The following is a 16,093-nucleotide window of genomic DNA, read 5'->3' as shown; positions in this document are numbered from 1 at the left end:
GGAGGCAGAAACTGAAGATACCAGGAGGCATCTGAAAATGTCCTCTACACTGCCCGTGGCTACAAAGATGCCGGCTGTCCTAAGAATAACAACAAAGAAGCTTTTGATCGATTTACGGCATTTTGTATCAGCACAGATGCTCTTCAGCTAAAATTAGCACCTCAAATCATTTTCAGACTAAATACCTTGTTAACATTGTGACGTGTGGGGAAAAAAAGGGTGGATAAACAGTTAAAAAACACCTCTGCTTGTACTGTGTTCATGCCAAAGTCAATAAAACACATGATTTTATGACCAAAAAGGGGCAGAAATGACACACAATAAACACACACAACACAATTTCAAATGAGTTATTATTGGCTTCATTATTGATATTACTTTTTCATGGTTATGATCATTTGGAAGGATTATATGCCTTTTTTAAAATTCTGCATGTTTTTCTTGTCCATAGATTGTCCTTTTTGTTGTAAAGTGATAGATAGATAGATTATTATCTATTATCTATTATCTATAGATAGATAGATTATTGCAGATAATACTATGTTTTAAATTCAGACTTCACATACAGTATATAGTACATGGTTTTTACTCCATCATCCATTGGTTACTATTTACATTATTCTGTCATAGTTCATTTCATAGAAAGAAAATCCATTATCCACTGTATCAACATTGATGGATGTTTTCAGGCCTCTATGAAATGGGGAGGACAAGGGAAGAGGGGGGGGGGGGGGGGGGGTGAAGTGAACAACTGTACAAATTTCAGTGGATGCCACACTATCAGGCTCTGGGGTCAAAAGAAAAAAAAAGTCTTAAACACACACATGCATTAAGATTGCATATTGACTGTATTGTTTCCTGTATGTATGAGCCTTGTCACACAGAGCTGACATCGCGGTTCAAACAAACCCCAAAGATCAGAGAGCTCATATTCACATTCAGCTAACATGTGAGTGTTTGACATACAGCAGCAGAATATTGCAAAAGTGTTTCATTTTTGCTTTGAGGTTTCTTTCAAATGCTTTGTCAGCTCTTGGGATCGACATGGAATTTATGCCCGATAAAACAGAAAAAATGTACTGAACCTTCTTTCCCCCCCAAACTACCAGCTAATAACAAATCTCTGCATAGATTTCTCAGTGTATTCACTGTTGGGCACCCTTCTCATGGAGTGGATTTGCTGGTGGGTCCCTCAGCAGGTGAGAGATGAAACTCTTAGAGGCTGTGGTGCTCCCCATAAAACAACACAACTTCATGTATAATTGACTTTGTTTAGACTGAAAATTTAAAAAAACAAACAAACATTGTGCAGATTAAATCTGTAGGTTTACAGATAAGCATGATTCTACTTGTCTTTGTGCTTTAAGCAGAAATAATTGCTGATATACAACTACAACATTGTGAACTCCAGTAAATGAGTTGCTACAGTGAAGTTGGCTGAGGTACAATAGCATGCCTACTGTCAAACAAATAGTTAAATGCTAACGTGTAACATTTATGTTAAATTTCTGTCCAACAAAATGGTAAAAACAAAGAAATGACAATAGGATTTGACGCATTGGCATGCATAGACATATTTTTTGGTCAGACTGTGAGTGTTTTCTCTTTTCCCCACATACAAAGATATGCAAATGGCTGTTGCATAAATGCAGCTATACAACCAGGCTAATACACTGACATTCAGCAGTTCTCCTTCTCTCTCCCTCTCAGACTCACAGAGACACACTCACACACACACATGCACACAACTCAAACACCCAAACCAATACTCAACTATTGATCAATAAGCTCTTGGTTAAATTGTGGAGCTCCAAAGAGGTTAATTCTTTCTTTCTTTGCGTTTTTTTAAGAGATAGCGTGTATGCTTTTCACACCACCACCTCTACCATATGATCTTGAGAATGTTGCTAATCAGCTGGTTTTTGTTTTCGGTCCTACTTTGAGTTATGACCTTTTCAGGATCTCAGTCCACCTTCAAGCTACTCTTAAAAAAGCAACACATGCAGTTTACTTACTAAAATTCCCTAAAAATGTTTTGAAGATACAGAAAAACAGATTTGGACAAAGAGAGGATGTCAGAAGCCTCGGGTCAGGCAGTTGGACGAGCACATATTGGCAGCGATGTTGTTAAATCACTTTGCTCCTGCAGTTTGAAACTGCAGTGAGCAGAATGAAACCCTTAGAACAGGGCTGCCCAATCCTGGTCCTCGAGAGCTACCATCCTGCAGCTTTTAGATGCATCCCTACTCCAACACAACTGAATCAAATGAATGGCTTGTTATCAGGCCTTTGCCAAACACGATGGCATGCTGAAGAGGTAATCAAACCATTTGATTCAGCTGTGTTGGAGTAGGGATGCATCTAAAAGCTGCAGGACGGTAGCTCTCAAGGACTGGGATTGGGCACCCCTGCCTTAGAATAAAGATGTACATCCTGACATGACAGAATTCATCAAGACAGTTCTTGCTACAGACCTCCTCCTAATCCATCACCTTTCTAATTACAGAAGACATCCGTGAAAAGATGTAGAAAGGCAAGAGACTCGGATATGAAGTCCGAGGACCCTTGGGTTAGACAGTATCTGCTACACTACTGCTAATTATCACTTCCCATATTGATGTTACTGCCTTTGACTGTTACCTTGGCAGTGTTGAGCAAACAGTGGAAAATCTTACCTGAAAACAAGAATCAGAACCTAATTCACATTTGATGGTAACTTTTAAAGACAGATTGTGCTTCTGGCATCAGAGTGTTTTCAGTGGACAGCCAGACTCTATTTAGATTCTGGCCAATTTAATGTCAATAAAGGCTTTCTGAGAAAAGATTCTGGTTAGGGATGACACAGTTCAGTACCACACTGCGTCTTTCAACAACTACTTCACAAAAGGCAGTTTTGTATAAAGTGAAGCAAACGTCTAGTGTCTAAATCCAGGACGTGTATCAGGTTTGCTGAGAACTCACCAGCAAAGAAAATGGCTAGTGGAAGTGTGTCTTTGGCACTCCAGACAGGCTCCGACACAGGTGAACAACAGTGTTCATAATTATCATTTAAAAAAAAAAAAAAACATGGCAATGATCTGCACATTGTGGAAAGACTCTTGCTTTCTCTTAAAAGTTTGATATTTTAGGTTTTTTTTTAATTCTCATAAAAGTATATGAGCATTATATATGTGTGTGTTTTGTCTGTATACATTTACTGTTTTATACATAAGAAATAAATATGTCTATTGTAATAATTATACTCTTTTTGTCTTAGAGGCTTCTTCTTTGAGCTTAAACACATGCTAGGAATGTTTCTGAGGTCATGCAACACTAGGAGAGTAGCGTAAACCCAGATACAAGGCAGTTTGGGGGAAGCATTTTTCTATACACTAGTCCTTAAAAGTTAGTATTTTGATCGTGAGGACGTGATCATGTGACAAACCTGTGAGAAAAAACACCACTGCAAGTCTATCACATCTGCAATTGCGATAAATGTCCAAAACTAGGGTGTGAGTTAACGCTCAAAATCACAGCTCGTAGCTCAGTTTACAGCGACCTGGCAAAAGTTAATTGGTAATGACTTCTACGTGGAATGTTAATATTGACAAGGATACCATATCCTGTTACATGTAGGATTTGGCTTTATGATTATTTCTTAAGAAATCCTCTGACATAGAGTTTTAGGTTCTTGTAACAGCTACCTGCAGGCATCCTTTTAAAAGTGTGGATTTGTACAGAAGGCAGTGTGCAAACAAATATACAGTGGTGTGATGAAGCAAGTGGCAGTCGAGAAACAAGTGGAAATTTCTCAGTCAGATAAAAATGTCATGCAATTATCTACTGACTACGTTTACTAATAACAGCACCTACCTACTGGCTATCAGATAAGTCACAGTTAGTCTACCCATCTATATATGAATAAGTACTTTATGTGTGAAACTGTGGAAAACAAACAAAACAAGAAGAAACATTCAAGTTGTCCTCAAAGCTCTGCAGTAAGACCAGTTTGGGTGAATGGAGGGAGAAAGCTTGCATTGCAATACGTACAGTACATGTAAGACCAAAGCAGTGAAAATTCAAGGCCATTCTCAGTCATTCATCAGATACTGATGTCTACTGGGAACAAAGGTGTCAAACCATGAGCTTAGTGCTGATGGCTGTCATTCATCCTTGAAATTATGTGGTGTACTTAACCACCAACCTCGTCACAAGTCACCCACAGGCCGTGCCAGCGCTGGACTGGGCTTGCTTTATGCTCGCACGTCCTTTTTATCTCTAAATAGTGTAGCATAGGACAGTTTTGTTTCACTGGCTCCAGGAAGCAGCATATGTAGCGCACAAGTAGGGCTCTTCAGAAGCGCATGGCAGAGCAGTGTGCCTTGGGAAATGAGGGATCAAGGGACAGGGGACTTAAGCGGGACTTGTGTGACTTTTTTTTTTTTTCATTTTGAAAGCGATTCTTTTCTCACTGTGTTTTCTCCACTTTCTTTTTGTGCACTACTACTGTGAGCGGGAAATTTGTAGGTCTTATCATTTACTTTTCAAAACAGTCACACAGAAAAAAGCCAACTCCATGCAGAAATGCTAAATTTTCAATTTCCACTCATTAATGAGGAGTTTTAAGGACAAGCTGTGACGAGTGAAGACAGGATGGGCGTAGAAGAAGTGAATGGTATTTGCAATATTTTTCAGTCAATCATCAACAGCATGAATTCTATTGCCTTGATATTTTCAGCACACATAAGATGGGAGGATGTATGCCTGTCCCACCCAGATGCTCAGCTCCACATTTCCCACTGTGACAGGGAGGAAAATATAAGATGACTACACATCTGTAAGCATTTTGGTGATGTTTACATAGTTTGTGTTGGCCAGCGTGCAGTTGGCTGTCTTTAGGTTCTCCTCCTGAAAGTCCTCGTTGCTGTTGTTCACAGCCTCCTGGATCTCCATATAGTCCGATTTACTGATGGTGGAGCCACTCCGACTCTTTTTCAGCTCCTCCGCTGAATCAGCTTTGGTCACGTTGACCTGCAGATACTGCGCCTGTTCTTCACCTTCAGTCTCACGGTGATAGAAGTAGTTAAAATTTGACACAATGACAGGCACGGGCAAGGCAATGGTCAGCACACCTGCAATGGCACAGAGGGAGCCCACAATCTTGCCACCAATCGTGGTTGGGACCATATCACCGTAGCCGACTGTTGTCATTGAGACCACAGCCCACCAAAACGCATCTGGGATGCTTTCAAACTGTGACTCTGGCTCATCTGCTTCAGCAAAGTAGACAGCGCTTGAGAATAGGATGACTCCTATGAAGAGGAAAAAAATGAGGAGGCCAAGCTCTCTCATGCTGGCTTTCAGGGTCTGACCCAAAATCTGAAGCCCCTTAGAGTGACGAGAGAGCTTAAATATTCTGAAGACTCGCACCAAGCGGATGACCCTGAGAATGGCTAAAGACATGGCTTGCTGACCTGCTTGACCATCCTCTGGTCTGTCTGCTAGCTCTGTGCCAAGAGTGATGAAGTAAGGGATGATGGCAACAATATCAATAATGTTCATTATATTACCAAAAAATCCTGCTTTGCTGGGGCAGGCAAAGAAGCGCACTAGAAACTCAAAGGAGAACCATATAATGCAAAGAGTCTCTAGGATAAAGAAGGGGTCAGTGAAGTAAGTGGCTGTGTAGCTGATGATTGTGGTGTTGGTCTCAGGCGAAAAGACTTCTGCTTGAGACTTATGCATTTCCTCTTCATCATTACGGAAAATGGGCAGTGTCTCCAAGCAGAAGCTGACTATAGATATGAGGATGACCATGACAGAGATTATGGCAATAATCCTTGCAGGACCTGAGCTCTCTGGGTACTCAAACAGTAGCCATACTTGTCTCTGAAACTCGTTGTCAGGAAGAGGGCGCTCCTCCTCCTTGATAAAACCCTCGTCTTCTCTGAACATCTCAATTGCCTCCTCACCCAGCTCATAAAAGCGAATCTCCTCTGAGAAAATATCTACGGTGACATTGACTGGCCTTCTTAGTCGGCCTCCTGATTGGTAATAATACAATATGGCATCAAAGCTGGGTCGATTTCTGTCGAAAAAGTATTCGTTCCTTAGTGGGTCAAAGTACCGCATCCTTTTTTTGGGGTCCCCCAGCAGAGTCTCTGGAAATTGGGAGAGCGTTTTAAGTTGTGTCTCAAAGCGCAGCCCTGAGATGTTGATGACCACCCTCTCACAACACTCATGGTCAGCCTCTGGGTCGTAGTCCTGCGGGTGACCCGGGTGCGCCGCCGCCTCGTCAGAGGGGTCGGCTGTGGCAACAGTCATTCTGCGGGGGGAGGAGGCCTGCACTTTTCAGTGAGTCTGGGTCCTGCAGCCTGAAGAACTGCAGGCGGAGGCCAGGAGAGGGAGGGGGCTCAACACTGTAAAGACCTGACGGCCACAGGATGTCACCTAGGATCTGACTGCATATAGAACAGAGAAAGCAAAGACAGACAGCAAGGTCAGGTAAACCTGAGACATGATTCAGCACTCAATACTTTTTACGTTTAGTGCAGAGATGTAAGGAGTTTGCGTAAGCCTGAAGATCAAACAACTCAAAATAGAAGAAAATGAAGCCACCCTCTAAAAACTGTCATAAGATCCGATATGAAATTATGTAAAGTTAGACTGTCATGAGAAAACTGTCAGAGCTAAAATGAACAAGTGGAAACTTGAGGATGTCACTCCTGCTCTTGACTTTGGAAAATTAATATGTAAATAAGCAACCCGCCTTGCATATAAATTACTTCAATGCAGGTAAATGCAGGGGCTAAGGGGCAAATAACACTTACAGGAGCTCATAAATTAGGACACTAATCTGCTGCAATGAACAATATGTGTTGAAATGAATGGGAATACCTTTTCTAGTGAAGCCAAGCATGAATATGGCAATGCAGCAGACACCAAATTCATACAGACAGCTTCCTGTCTAGAATATCATCGAAAACCACTGCAGTCTAAACACCAATGTATGTGACATGCTTAAGATTCACTGTTGTGCCAAACAAATGCAATACACAGCTGCAACATAGACATGACTTCAGTCTAGTTTTGATGGAGCATTTTAGTCTTGAAATGGTGCCTGTTACTGAAATATTCAAAAACATCTATAAATAATTTATCCATAGAAGGAAAAAGGTTCCAAGAGAAAAAACTGTATCTCTCCTCTGCATCATCTCCACTCACAAAGTAGGAGCACAGTTTTATAAAATAAAATAATAACGCTTATGACACACACAGCAAATACATAACTACAGGTTTACTGGTCACTATACATTCTTCTGCTGCAGCGCAAATCATTCCGCCAACTACAAAATGCTACGACTCGTGTTCACATTTAATGGAAATGGAAATGATAGGTAAAGCTGCTTTAATTTCATACATACGTGCAGACATCTTTTTTCCCATCTGGATGTGATTTGATGCTCCTGCTGGACGCTGGTATTAGGGAAGTGAATAACCAGCTGCGCTCACCGGGCGATCTGATTCCAGTGCAGGTATAAAATGAATTTCCAATTTGGGACAGTCGATGATATTCACCTCATGTTGTCTGCGGCATCCTTGCCGTGTACACCGGGTACAGTATGTGCGGGTGTGTCCTCGCTTTCCCCTCCCCGACTCCTTTCCTCCGGGTACGCTGTCGTGGGATGGCGATTGGCAAAAAAAAAAGAAAAAGAAAAAAGAAAGGAAGAAAAAAAAGGAGGAGGGAACCGATCAAGGAGGTGCTGGTGCTTCCCTTAATAACCAAAGGTGCTGGGATCAGCAGAAAAAATCTTCCACCACTGTTCTCCTCCAAGCATGTATGACTGTGTGACGAGCTGATGGCTGCAGACAGCCTCAAAGGTAAATAGTCCCCATAAGGTGCTCAGAAAGGCAACATCTGCAAAGGGGGGGACAAGGCGAGGCGCGGGGGAGGAAGGGAGCTTAAAAATATAATCTTATTACCACGATTTAATAATTTGAAGGCGTGTGAAAATAATTTGGTTGCTCAGAAGAATTAATCTATGCATGCGTCAGACAGTCAATTTACATTTTTATTTATAATTTAGGCATAAATTAGCATCTCCACCAGATTCCAGACTGAGATGCAGACATGCTCAGGCAGTGCATCCCAGTATCTAATGCAGAGACAGTTCTGAGAATCTCCCAATAGCCTACATGGTGAGCAGAGCAGCCTCCTCAGACACTGACTTGAAACGACATGCGTGAAAGAACCGCCCTACGTAGTGGGCTAGAAGATTATGCAATTTCACTGAGCAGGAGACCCACGCACACACGTGAACACACATGTAAAGTGGCCTTTATGGCCCCTGCATGGTGTCAGCACGGTGGGAGGCGAGAGATTTTTACATGAAGAAAAAAAAACTTTCTGGGCAAAATATCTCTGTTGTCAGCTTCGGCCGCAGGACTGGTATATAAAGCTTAGTCAAACCTGCAGTCAGGCATTGCTATGCATACCAAGAGACGGGCTGGTGATGGAGAAAGGCAAGGGCGGAAAAACGCGCTCCCCATCTGCACTATAGCTTAGCGCTCACCTTATCTGCAGTATGGGCAATTTAAAGGGGTACGCAGCTCCACCACTATTCAGCTGATGGTTAAAAGATGCGATCTTCTCAAATTGCAATGGCAAAATTAAGAGTAAAAAAAAAAAAATTTCATTTCTGCATATTTAGTTTATCTTCGAGAAGTTTTCAGGCATTTGATAAAAAGCTGATATATCAACCTGTGGCTACTGTTTTAGGAAATATGTGAGCATGTTCATGCATGACTGTTATTGCAGAAACAACATAAATGCTTGTGGGAGGAGCTTTTTTGATAATCTTTGTTCTCTTGTGCGTTATTAGTATAGTGGAAGTAATAACAGCTTTACTTCTTTTTTAATGCCTGTTCATGGCAGTTACACTCGCAGTCTTTCCTGGCAACACAATTCATGAATAATAGATAGAACAGAGGGACTAAAATAGAGCAAATCCTCCATCATTGCCCCTTGCTATATTCAGAATAAAGAACAAACTCTGTCCTTTCATCACTATTGATGATCACTACCCTCACGGCCCCCCTCCTGGACCCCCTGCAGTTTGCATATAGAGCCAACAGGTCTGTAGACGACGCCATCAACATGGCCCTACACTTCATCCTGCAGCATCTGGACTCCCCAGGAACCTACGCCAGGATCCTGTTTGTGGACTTCAGCTCTGCCTTCAACACCATCCTTCCAGACCATCTCCGAGACAAGCTTTCCCAGATGAATGTGCCTGATCCCATCTGCCAGTGGATCACTGACTTCCTGACGGACAGGAAGCAGCACGTGAGGCTGGGAAAGAATGTCTCGGACTCCCGGACCATCAGCACCGGCTCCCCTCAGGGCTGTGTTCTTTCTCCTCTGCTCTTCTCCCTGTACACCAACTGCTGCACCTCCACCCACCAGTCTGTCAAGCTAATCAAGTTTGCAGATGACACCACCGTTATTGGACTCATCTCGGACGGGGATGAGTCTGCCTACAGGAGGGAGGTTGAACGTCTGGTGTCTTGGTGCAGCCACAACAACCTGGTGCTGAATGCCCAGAAGACAGTGGAGATTATTGTGGACTTCAGGAAGCACACAGCCCCACTCCCCCCCATCATCCTGACTGACACCCCCATCACCTCTGTGGACTCATTCCGCTTCCTGGGTACCACCATCACCCAGGACCTGAAGTGGGAGCCCACCATCACCTCCGTCATTAAGAAAGCCCAGCAGAGGATGTACTTCCTGAGGCAGCTGAAGAAATTCAACCTGCCAACACGGACGATGATGCAGTTCTACACTGCAATCATCGAGTCCATCCTCACCTCCTCCATCACCGTGTGGTACGCTGGAGCCACTATCAGGGACAAACAGAGACTGCAGCGTGTTGTGCGCTCTGCTGAGAAGGTGATTGGCTGCAGACTCCCATCTTTGCAGGACCTGTACACCTCCAGGACATTGCGGCGTGCAGCTCGGATCTCAGCTGACCCTTCTCACCCTGGACACAGTCTGTTTGACCTGCTCCCCTCAGGCAGGAGGCTCCGGTCCATTCGCACCAGAACCTCTCGCCATAAGAACAGTTTCTTCCCCTCTGCTGTTGGACACATGAACAATAACCATATGACTGTTCCCGCTACTAACACATGACCCTACGCTGTGTTCACTGCATCATTCCATGATTGGCACTGATCACCACCTGCACTCATGTATATATCTTTCAACGTAGCACTCTTAATTCTTATTCTCATGTATATATCTCATGTATAGCTCATGCACATATCTTTCTACGTAGCACTTTTAATTCTTATCCCTTCTTTTATTTTTTCATGTCTATTTAAGTGCTATTTATGACACTATGTTTGCACTGAAGCACCGCAGCAATTTCCTAATGTTGTAAACCTGCTCAACATTTGGCAATAAACCCCTTTCTGATTCTGATTCTGATTCTGATACCTGAGCTGGGAATCAATACTGGAGCTGGGAATGAAAGCGCCGTGGCCAGAAGTGACCTCCTCAGAAGCCAAAGGTCAGTGGGATTCCCTTGGATGAGCAAGGGAGGGAGGTGATTCAGGAGAAACAGGCAGTGGGGCAGACAGCAGGATGATTTGTGTGAGACCTGACTCTGCCAAGGCTTGTCCTGCCAGACCCCGAGACCATCATGGCTCCCAACCTCTTCCCTGCTGTCTGTCTGCATGCCTTCCTGCTGCCACACAAGCTGATACCTCTCTGTATCTCATAATGGCTTTCCCAGGTTAGTTATGACAGCATGGTCATTATTTATGAGCTGGGGGCCTGTTAGAAAGACTGCAAATGCTGTCTTTGAAACTCATTTTCTTACTATTAGGTGTTTTTCTTAAATTAAAAAGTGAAGGTTGTCTACACTCTAAATGCTCTGTGTGCCTTAATCATATGGGGATGTTCAAATGGCTGGCTGGTTGTATAAGTTGGCAGGCGAGGGTGTCAAGAATGAATTTGTTACCAAGAGGTATTGATTTCAGCATCTCCATCAGATGTTTTTTTTGGCTCACTGACATGCAGAAGAGAAAATAAACCTGAGAACTGAGAGACTGAAGGGTCATTCTCACTGATGGATTAGAGGACCAATATGTATATATACATTTGTATACAAAAAATGTTTTTTAATGTTTGTAATGTTTTTTTAAGAAAGGTAGGTAGCTTCAGAAATACTGGAAAATCACTGGAGGATTAGCTGTATTTAGTGTTTCCAGGTGACACAAAAGTGAGCTTACAGTGTAGCAATTGGTACTGCCATTTAGCCGGTACAGTCCCTGGAGTGCAGTGGTCTTTTTATTGATGCTGGAGGTCTGTGATGCCGCCTTACTCCTTCATACTGCATTGCAGCAGCCACAGGTTTCCAGCACACACACAGACACACACAGGAACAAGGTTTTAAACATAGGGTCCACCATGGATCTCTTCAAAACCCTGGCCTGCCTATTACAAGCTCCATAATAACCAACATAATGTGATAAGATAGAAAACAGGAGAACAGACGAGATCGGGCGTGTTCAGGGTGGTATGGCCGTAAGCCGTAAAAAAAAAAGATAGAAAACAGGAGGCTGCATATCGCATTCATGTTTGGATTTTCTGCTGCATTAATACAGATTTTCTGCTTCCAGATATGATGATGCAACACTCTCCTGTGTAATTCCTCATTAACAAATTCTGTCATGCAAAATCATCAACAAGACTCCTAGAACAAGAACCTTGCACTAAATCTTATCCTATATATTTTGTGAATTTTCTCCTGATTCTTTTCACTCCTTGGGCTATAGAGCAGTCCAACAATTTTGCTGCTAAAGACATTTTTCCAGTGCATCTTCAGTGAGACTCAATTTATTTGGCCCTCTGGGAGATGAGTCATTTCAGCATTGCTGCTCAGGAACTGAGTTGCCCTGCAAAAGAGGCAGGTTACACATACAAATATGGGACCAGGAATGTGGACACAATAAATAAGTGGCTATGGTACATGGCTATAAAGCAATATAGCCCCTTTTGTCCTTAGTGTCCCCTGGAGCTAACAGTACATCTGAGGTAGAAATGGAGAAAGGGAGGATAGGGAGGACGGAGGACTCTGTAAAGAGAGGGAGGAGAAGAAAAAGGGAGGGAAGGAGAGAGTCATGCTCGTCAGATTGAGGCCCAGCAGGAAGAGGGCAGATGCTGGAAAAGAGCCAGACAACAGGAGAGAGACAAGGACACTGGCCCACTGCGGTATACTGCCAAGCTCCAGCACTCTTAGCCAGATCTCAGAAATATGCACATACGGCCACTACACAAGTTAATTTCTCAAAACTTACAGGCTTGTAGATTACCTGTAGAAGTTTGTAACGTAACAAAGCATGTATACTGCATGAGTTATGTTTCTGTCATGCAAGACAAAAGTTAGTACATGCATCATTTTGCATACACAAGAACACCTGCAGAAATGACAGCAGTACGGTCCTGATGCCGTAGGCCCCGGTCTGTATGGGCCTGGGCTCCCTTGCCTTGGTGGGTGCCGAAGGACAGGCGTGCCTACTGGGGTCAGCGGGGGAGTTGGCCCCAGGTAGGGGCATCTTGCTCCTCCCTTCTTTTCCTCCACATCCCCGGCTGCCTCCCTCTTCCCGCTCCAATACACCCACCCACACAAGTAGGGCCTTGGGGTGCGGGTGTGTCACCAGGGTGCAGGGGAGGCATCCCCCCCCCTCTGGCCCCTTCTGGCCACCTGTCCCTCAATTTTATTCCACAACTTAGACATTCACATTACTGACACTCTCATAACACATACATATAGGGCCTTGAGGGTGGGCACGTTAACGGTGTCCAGTGGACGGTCTGTGTATTTAACCCCACCTCTAGCACCAGTGCCCACCTCTCAATTTTAAATCCATGTAGACATTGAGGATTCTCGGGAGGGGCCGTGCTAACACCTTCTGCTCTCTGGCAGCACCACCATGCTCTCCCGTGTTTTAAATGCACCTTAGAACAACACGACACAACACTACACATGAGCGAGAGGAGGGAGGTTGGGGTCTTCACACACCCCTGTTCTCTGCTGGCCATTGGGGCGGGGGGGCTGGGAGGAGGTGTTGGCCATCCGATTGGGATCTGGGATTCGGGGCCTCCCTGCTGCTGCGGAGCCTGGGGTGGTCTGCTTGCCTCCACCCCGGGGGAAAGGGTAACATCTCCTGGGTCTAGGTGCCGTTTCCCCCTCCAGCGGCAAGGGTACCTGGACCCGGGGTATAGAGTTTGTTTGGGGAGTGTGATTGTGTGTAGAGTGTCCATGTATGTCTATCCCTACATTGGGTGAGTGCTGAGTATTTGTATATGTGTGCATGAGGGTGGGAATGCATGATTGTGTCTGTGTGTGTTTTTCTCTTCTTTCTCTTTTTAAGTGCCCTTTCTCACTGTCCCTCTTCCCTTCTGTTTTTCTTTTCCTTCATCTTTCTTTCTCCCCTTCCCATCCCTCAGTCATGTCTGTCCCGTCTGTAACAACTGAAAATAAAATAAAATAAATAATAACAACAAAGGTCGATCAAATGGACCAATACGGCAAGGCCGTGATGATCCATTTGGCAAAGTAAATCCACTGGGTATCCTTGTTGGTCTCCAGACAACAATTCTGACGGCTAAAGAACCAAATGGGACAGGCAAAAAAAAAAAGAAAGAAAAAAAAAAAGAAATGACAGCAGTAAACTGCCCAAAACATTTTGACTCCATTCAGTTCTGTAAGCCACCCTGCTGCTGAAAGGAAGGTCTATGAGTCAGTAAATGAGTGAGTCAGTGTCACTGTTGCAGGATACTCTGATGTTGCATTATACAATGCTTCTGTATGACAAAGTGAAATTTAAGTCAAGGTAAGAGCTTGCAGGAGCACTAGGTTATATTACACCAAGGTCAGAGAAGAAATAAGATACTCTGTGTATCGGGGTAAGAGGGTAAAAATAAAACTTTATGTCAGTAAATGTAAGCTTTCTTTTACATGCACAGGAAGGCTCTGTAAATCAAAGTCATTACTTTGTTATCCACCCTTGAATATTTTGCTAAAGTGAGGTTTTGCATCCTTTTTGTAAAAGTTGAAACGGTGCATGAAAGAATTTGCTTTTTAAAAAACATGTGTATTAATGTCTGACTTCCAGTGCTTGACAAAAAGTGCAGCACAGGTGACCATTATCAGATGTGTGGGATTTACAGTGACAGCTACTATGTCACTGATGATGCAATGCCCTGGTTTTTGTTTGCAAGTGAACCAAAACATGTGCCCCTGCCTTAAGCAGGAGTCTGGTCTGCAGTCGACAATGCTGCTGAGGGATGCAGCAGCCACTCTGAGTCACAGGACACCTGAGCGGTGAGTCAGGGCTGCACAGTTTCCAGGGTCACAGTGCTTCAAACTTCGAACCTCACTCAGACGTGACTATTCTTTGTTGATCTAATTCATCATAGATATGTTGAGATAAGGACAATCCTAGAAATAGTATCAATACCAGAAGAAATTGTCCCAAGTCAGCATTGTCGCTGTAGCTGGGTGAATCGTTTGCACAGCCTCCTACGGTTGCTACAGAAACCATTTCTAGGGGCAGCAGAGGGAGGATTTGGACTGTGACATCACTACAGCATTTTTGGTGCCAACAAGATATTTCAGGTAAAGTTACAGCATGATGACAAAGCACATTTTATCCGCTTGCAGTCAGGTGGATTAGTTAAATATAAATGTGTTTAGGAAAAGTGTGAAGTCTGTATTTTCCATCTTTCCTGTTTCACACTTTCACATCTGGTGCATGTTTTACAGCATATGGTGCAGTACCCTACATTACACTACAGTACTTTGACTCCTAGCTTTCTGTGTGGCCTGTGGGGGGATGGATATACGTATGCTTTCTCTAATATGCTTTCTGGGCTTTTCCTTGTCTCACTGAAAGCTCTGAACACTGAGTCTTGATGCAGAAGAGTGAACTTTATGAATAGCCCCCAGAGTGCCATTATGTGTTCTCAAAAGAGCAGATGGATGAATGGCACCGAGAGAAACAATGGCAATATGTCTCATAGTTTCTATTTTTGGCAACACTGAGTTACAGTTTTAGGGCAAATACCGTACTATAAAAAACATATCATCAGCGCAGGAAGGAAAATGTCCAGTGCTATGAGTAATTGTACCGGACACCGCCATTTCTCATCTGGGTGCTTCTATAAAGTTCAAGGATGACATGAGGCAGCTCTCCTGGCAGACACTCCCCATGTTGGCATGCTGGGTATCATCAGAGGTAGCACGCTGCTGTGAGGCATGACTCCTCTCATGTGGAGAATGTTGGCATGATGAGGGCAGCAAACAGGTCTCCTCCAAACCCCCCACCCAGAACTGAACACAATCCTGGATTTACATCTTTGAATCCGCCTGCAGCAGCAGAGTCGGAGAGAACCAGCCGTGGAGCTGTCTGCGATTTTCTGTCTGTGTGTGTTTGTGTACTATGCATGTAAGCTCAAGTGTATGCACCTTCCCCTCCCCAGTGCTTTCTTTTTTTCTAATGACCAAGATCCCACTACTGAGTGCAGTGAGGTATACCAGCTCTCACTGTCTTACAGCTGTGGAGTACTCCAGCATGCTCATTCCAACCACATGGACATCCACAGAGGAGAAGTGACACAACTTGGCACATATATCAAAGCCATAAGTGTACATTAAGGATGAGTAATTATTTGGATTTTAATTCTTGGTCTGCAGTGAATAGAAAAAGAAGATACAACGATACAGAACAAGATTTTGTGTTTGCATATTTGGCTTTTTTTTTTTTACATTTACATTTCATTTAAGTAAAAAGTACAAAAGTACGACATGTATTGAAAAAGGTCCTGAATTGTAAATAAATAGGTTGACATGTTAATCTTTATGTATTTGTTGTCATGTTGCTATATTCTTAGCTCTAAATGCAGAAATGAACAATCCAGTGTTTTATCAATTTAGAGCATAACAACACCGATCTCCTAATAAGATAATCTCTAATGTCGTTCTTACCTTTCACAAAACCAAAAAATTAATAGAAGATATGTTGTACTGGAGATGTATCTTGCAAG

The 16,093-nt window shown here is 43.4% G+C and overlaps 1 protein-coding gene across 2 annotated transcripts; it reads right to left on the bottom strand.

Annotated features, from left to right (window-relative positions):
- Positions 1–335: 335 nt before the first annotated feature.
- LOC309707455 (potassium voltage-gated channel subfamily A member 2) lies at positions 336–7,865 on the bottom strand. Of its 2 annotated transcripts, none has more exons than XM_082534797.1 (2): positions 7,404–7,865; positions 336–6,440 (listed from the first exon to the last, which is right to left on the bottom strand). In XM_082534797.1, the coding sequence occupies exon 2, from the start codon at positions 6,301–6,303 to the stop codon at positions 4,807–4,809; it is 1,497 nt and encodes a 498-aa protein (XP_082390923.1). In that variant the 5' UTR covers positions 6,304–6,440; positions 7,404–7,865; the 3' UTR covers positions 336–4,806. The 2 variants fall into 2 exon arrangements, with proteins under 2 accessions (XP_082390923.1, XP_082390924.1); XM_082534798.1 differs by having other exon boundaries at positions 7,558–7,865.
- Positions 7,866–16,093: the final 8,228 nt, after the last annotated feature.

The sequence above is a fragment of the Aulonocara stuartgranti genome (genome assembly GCF_965226115.1).
Source record: "Aulonocara stuartgranti genome assembly, chromosome: 5".
Lineage (NCBI taxonomy): Eukaryota > Metazoa > Chordata > Actinopteri > Cichliformes > Cichlidae > Aulonocara > Aulonocara stuartgranti.
This window is presented reverse-complemented; position numbering and strand designations above follow the sequence as displayed.

Coding starts and splice junctions, on each gene's coding strand:
- LOC309707455 (XM_082534797.1), bottom strand. CDS start 6,303: ATGACTGTTGCCACAGCCGACCCCTCTGACGAGGCGGCGGCGCACCCG.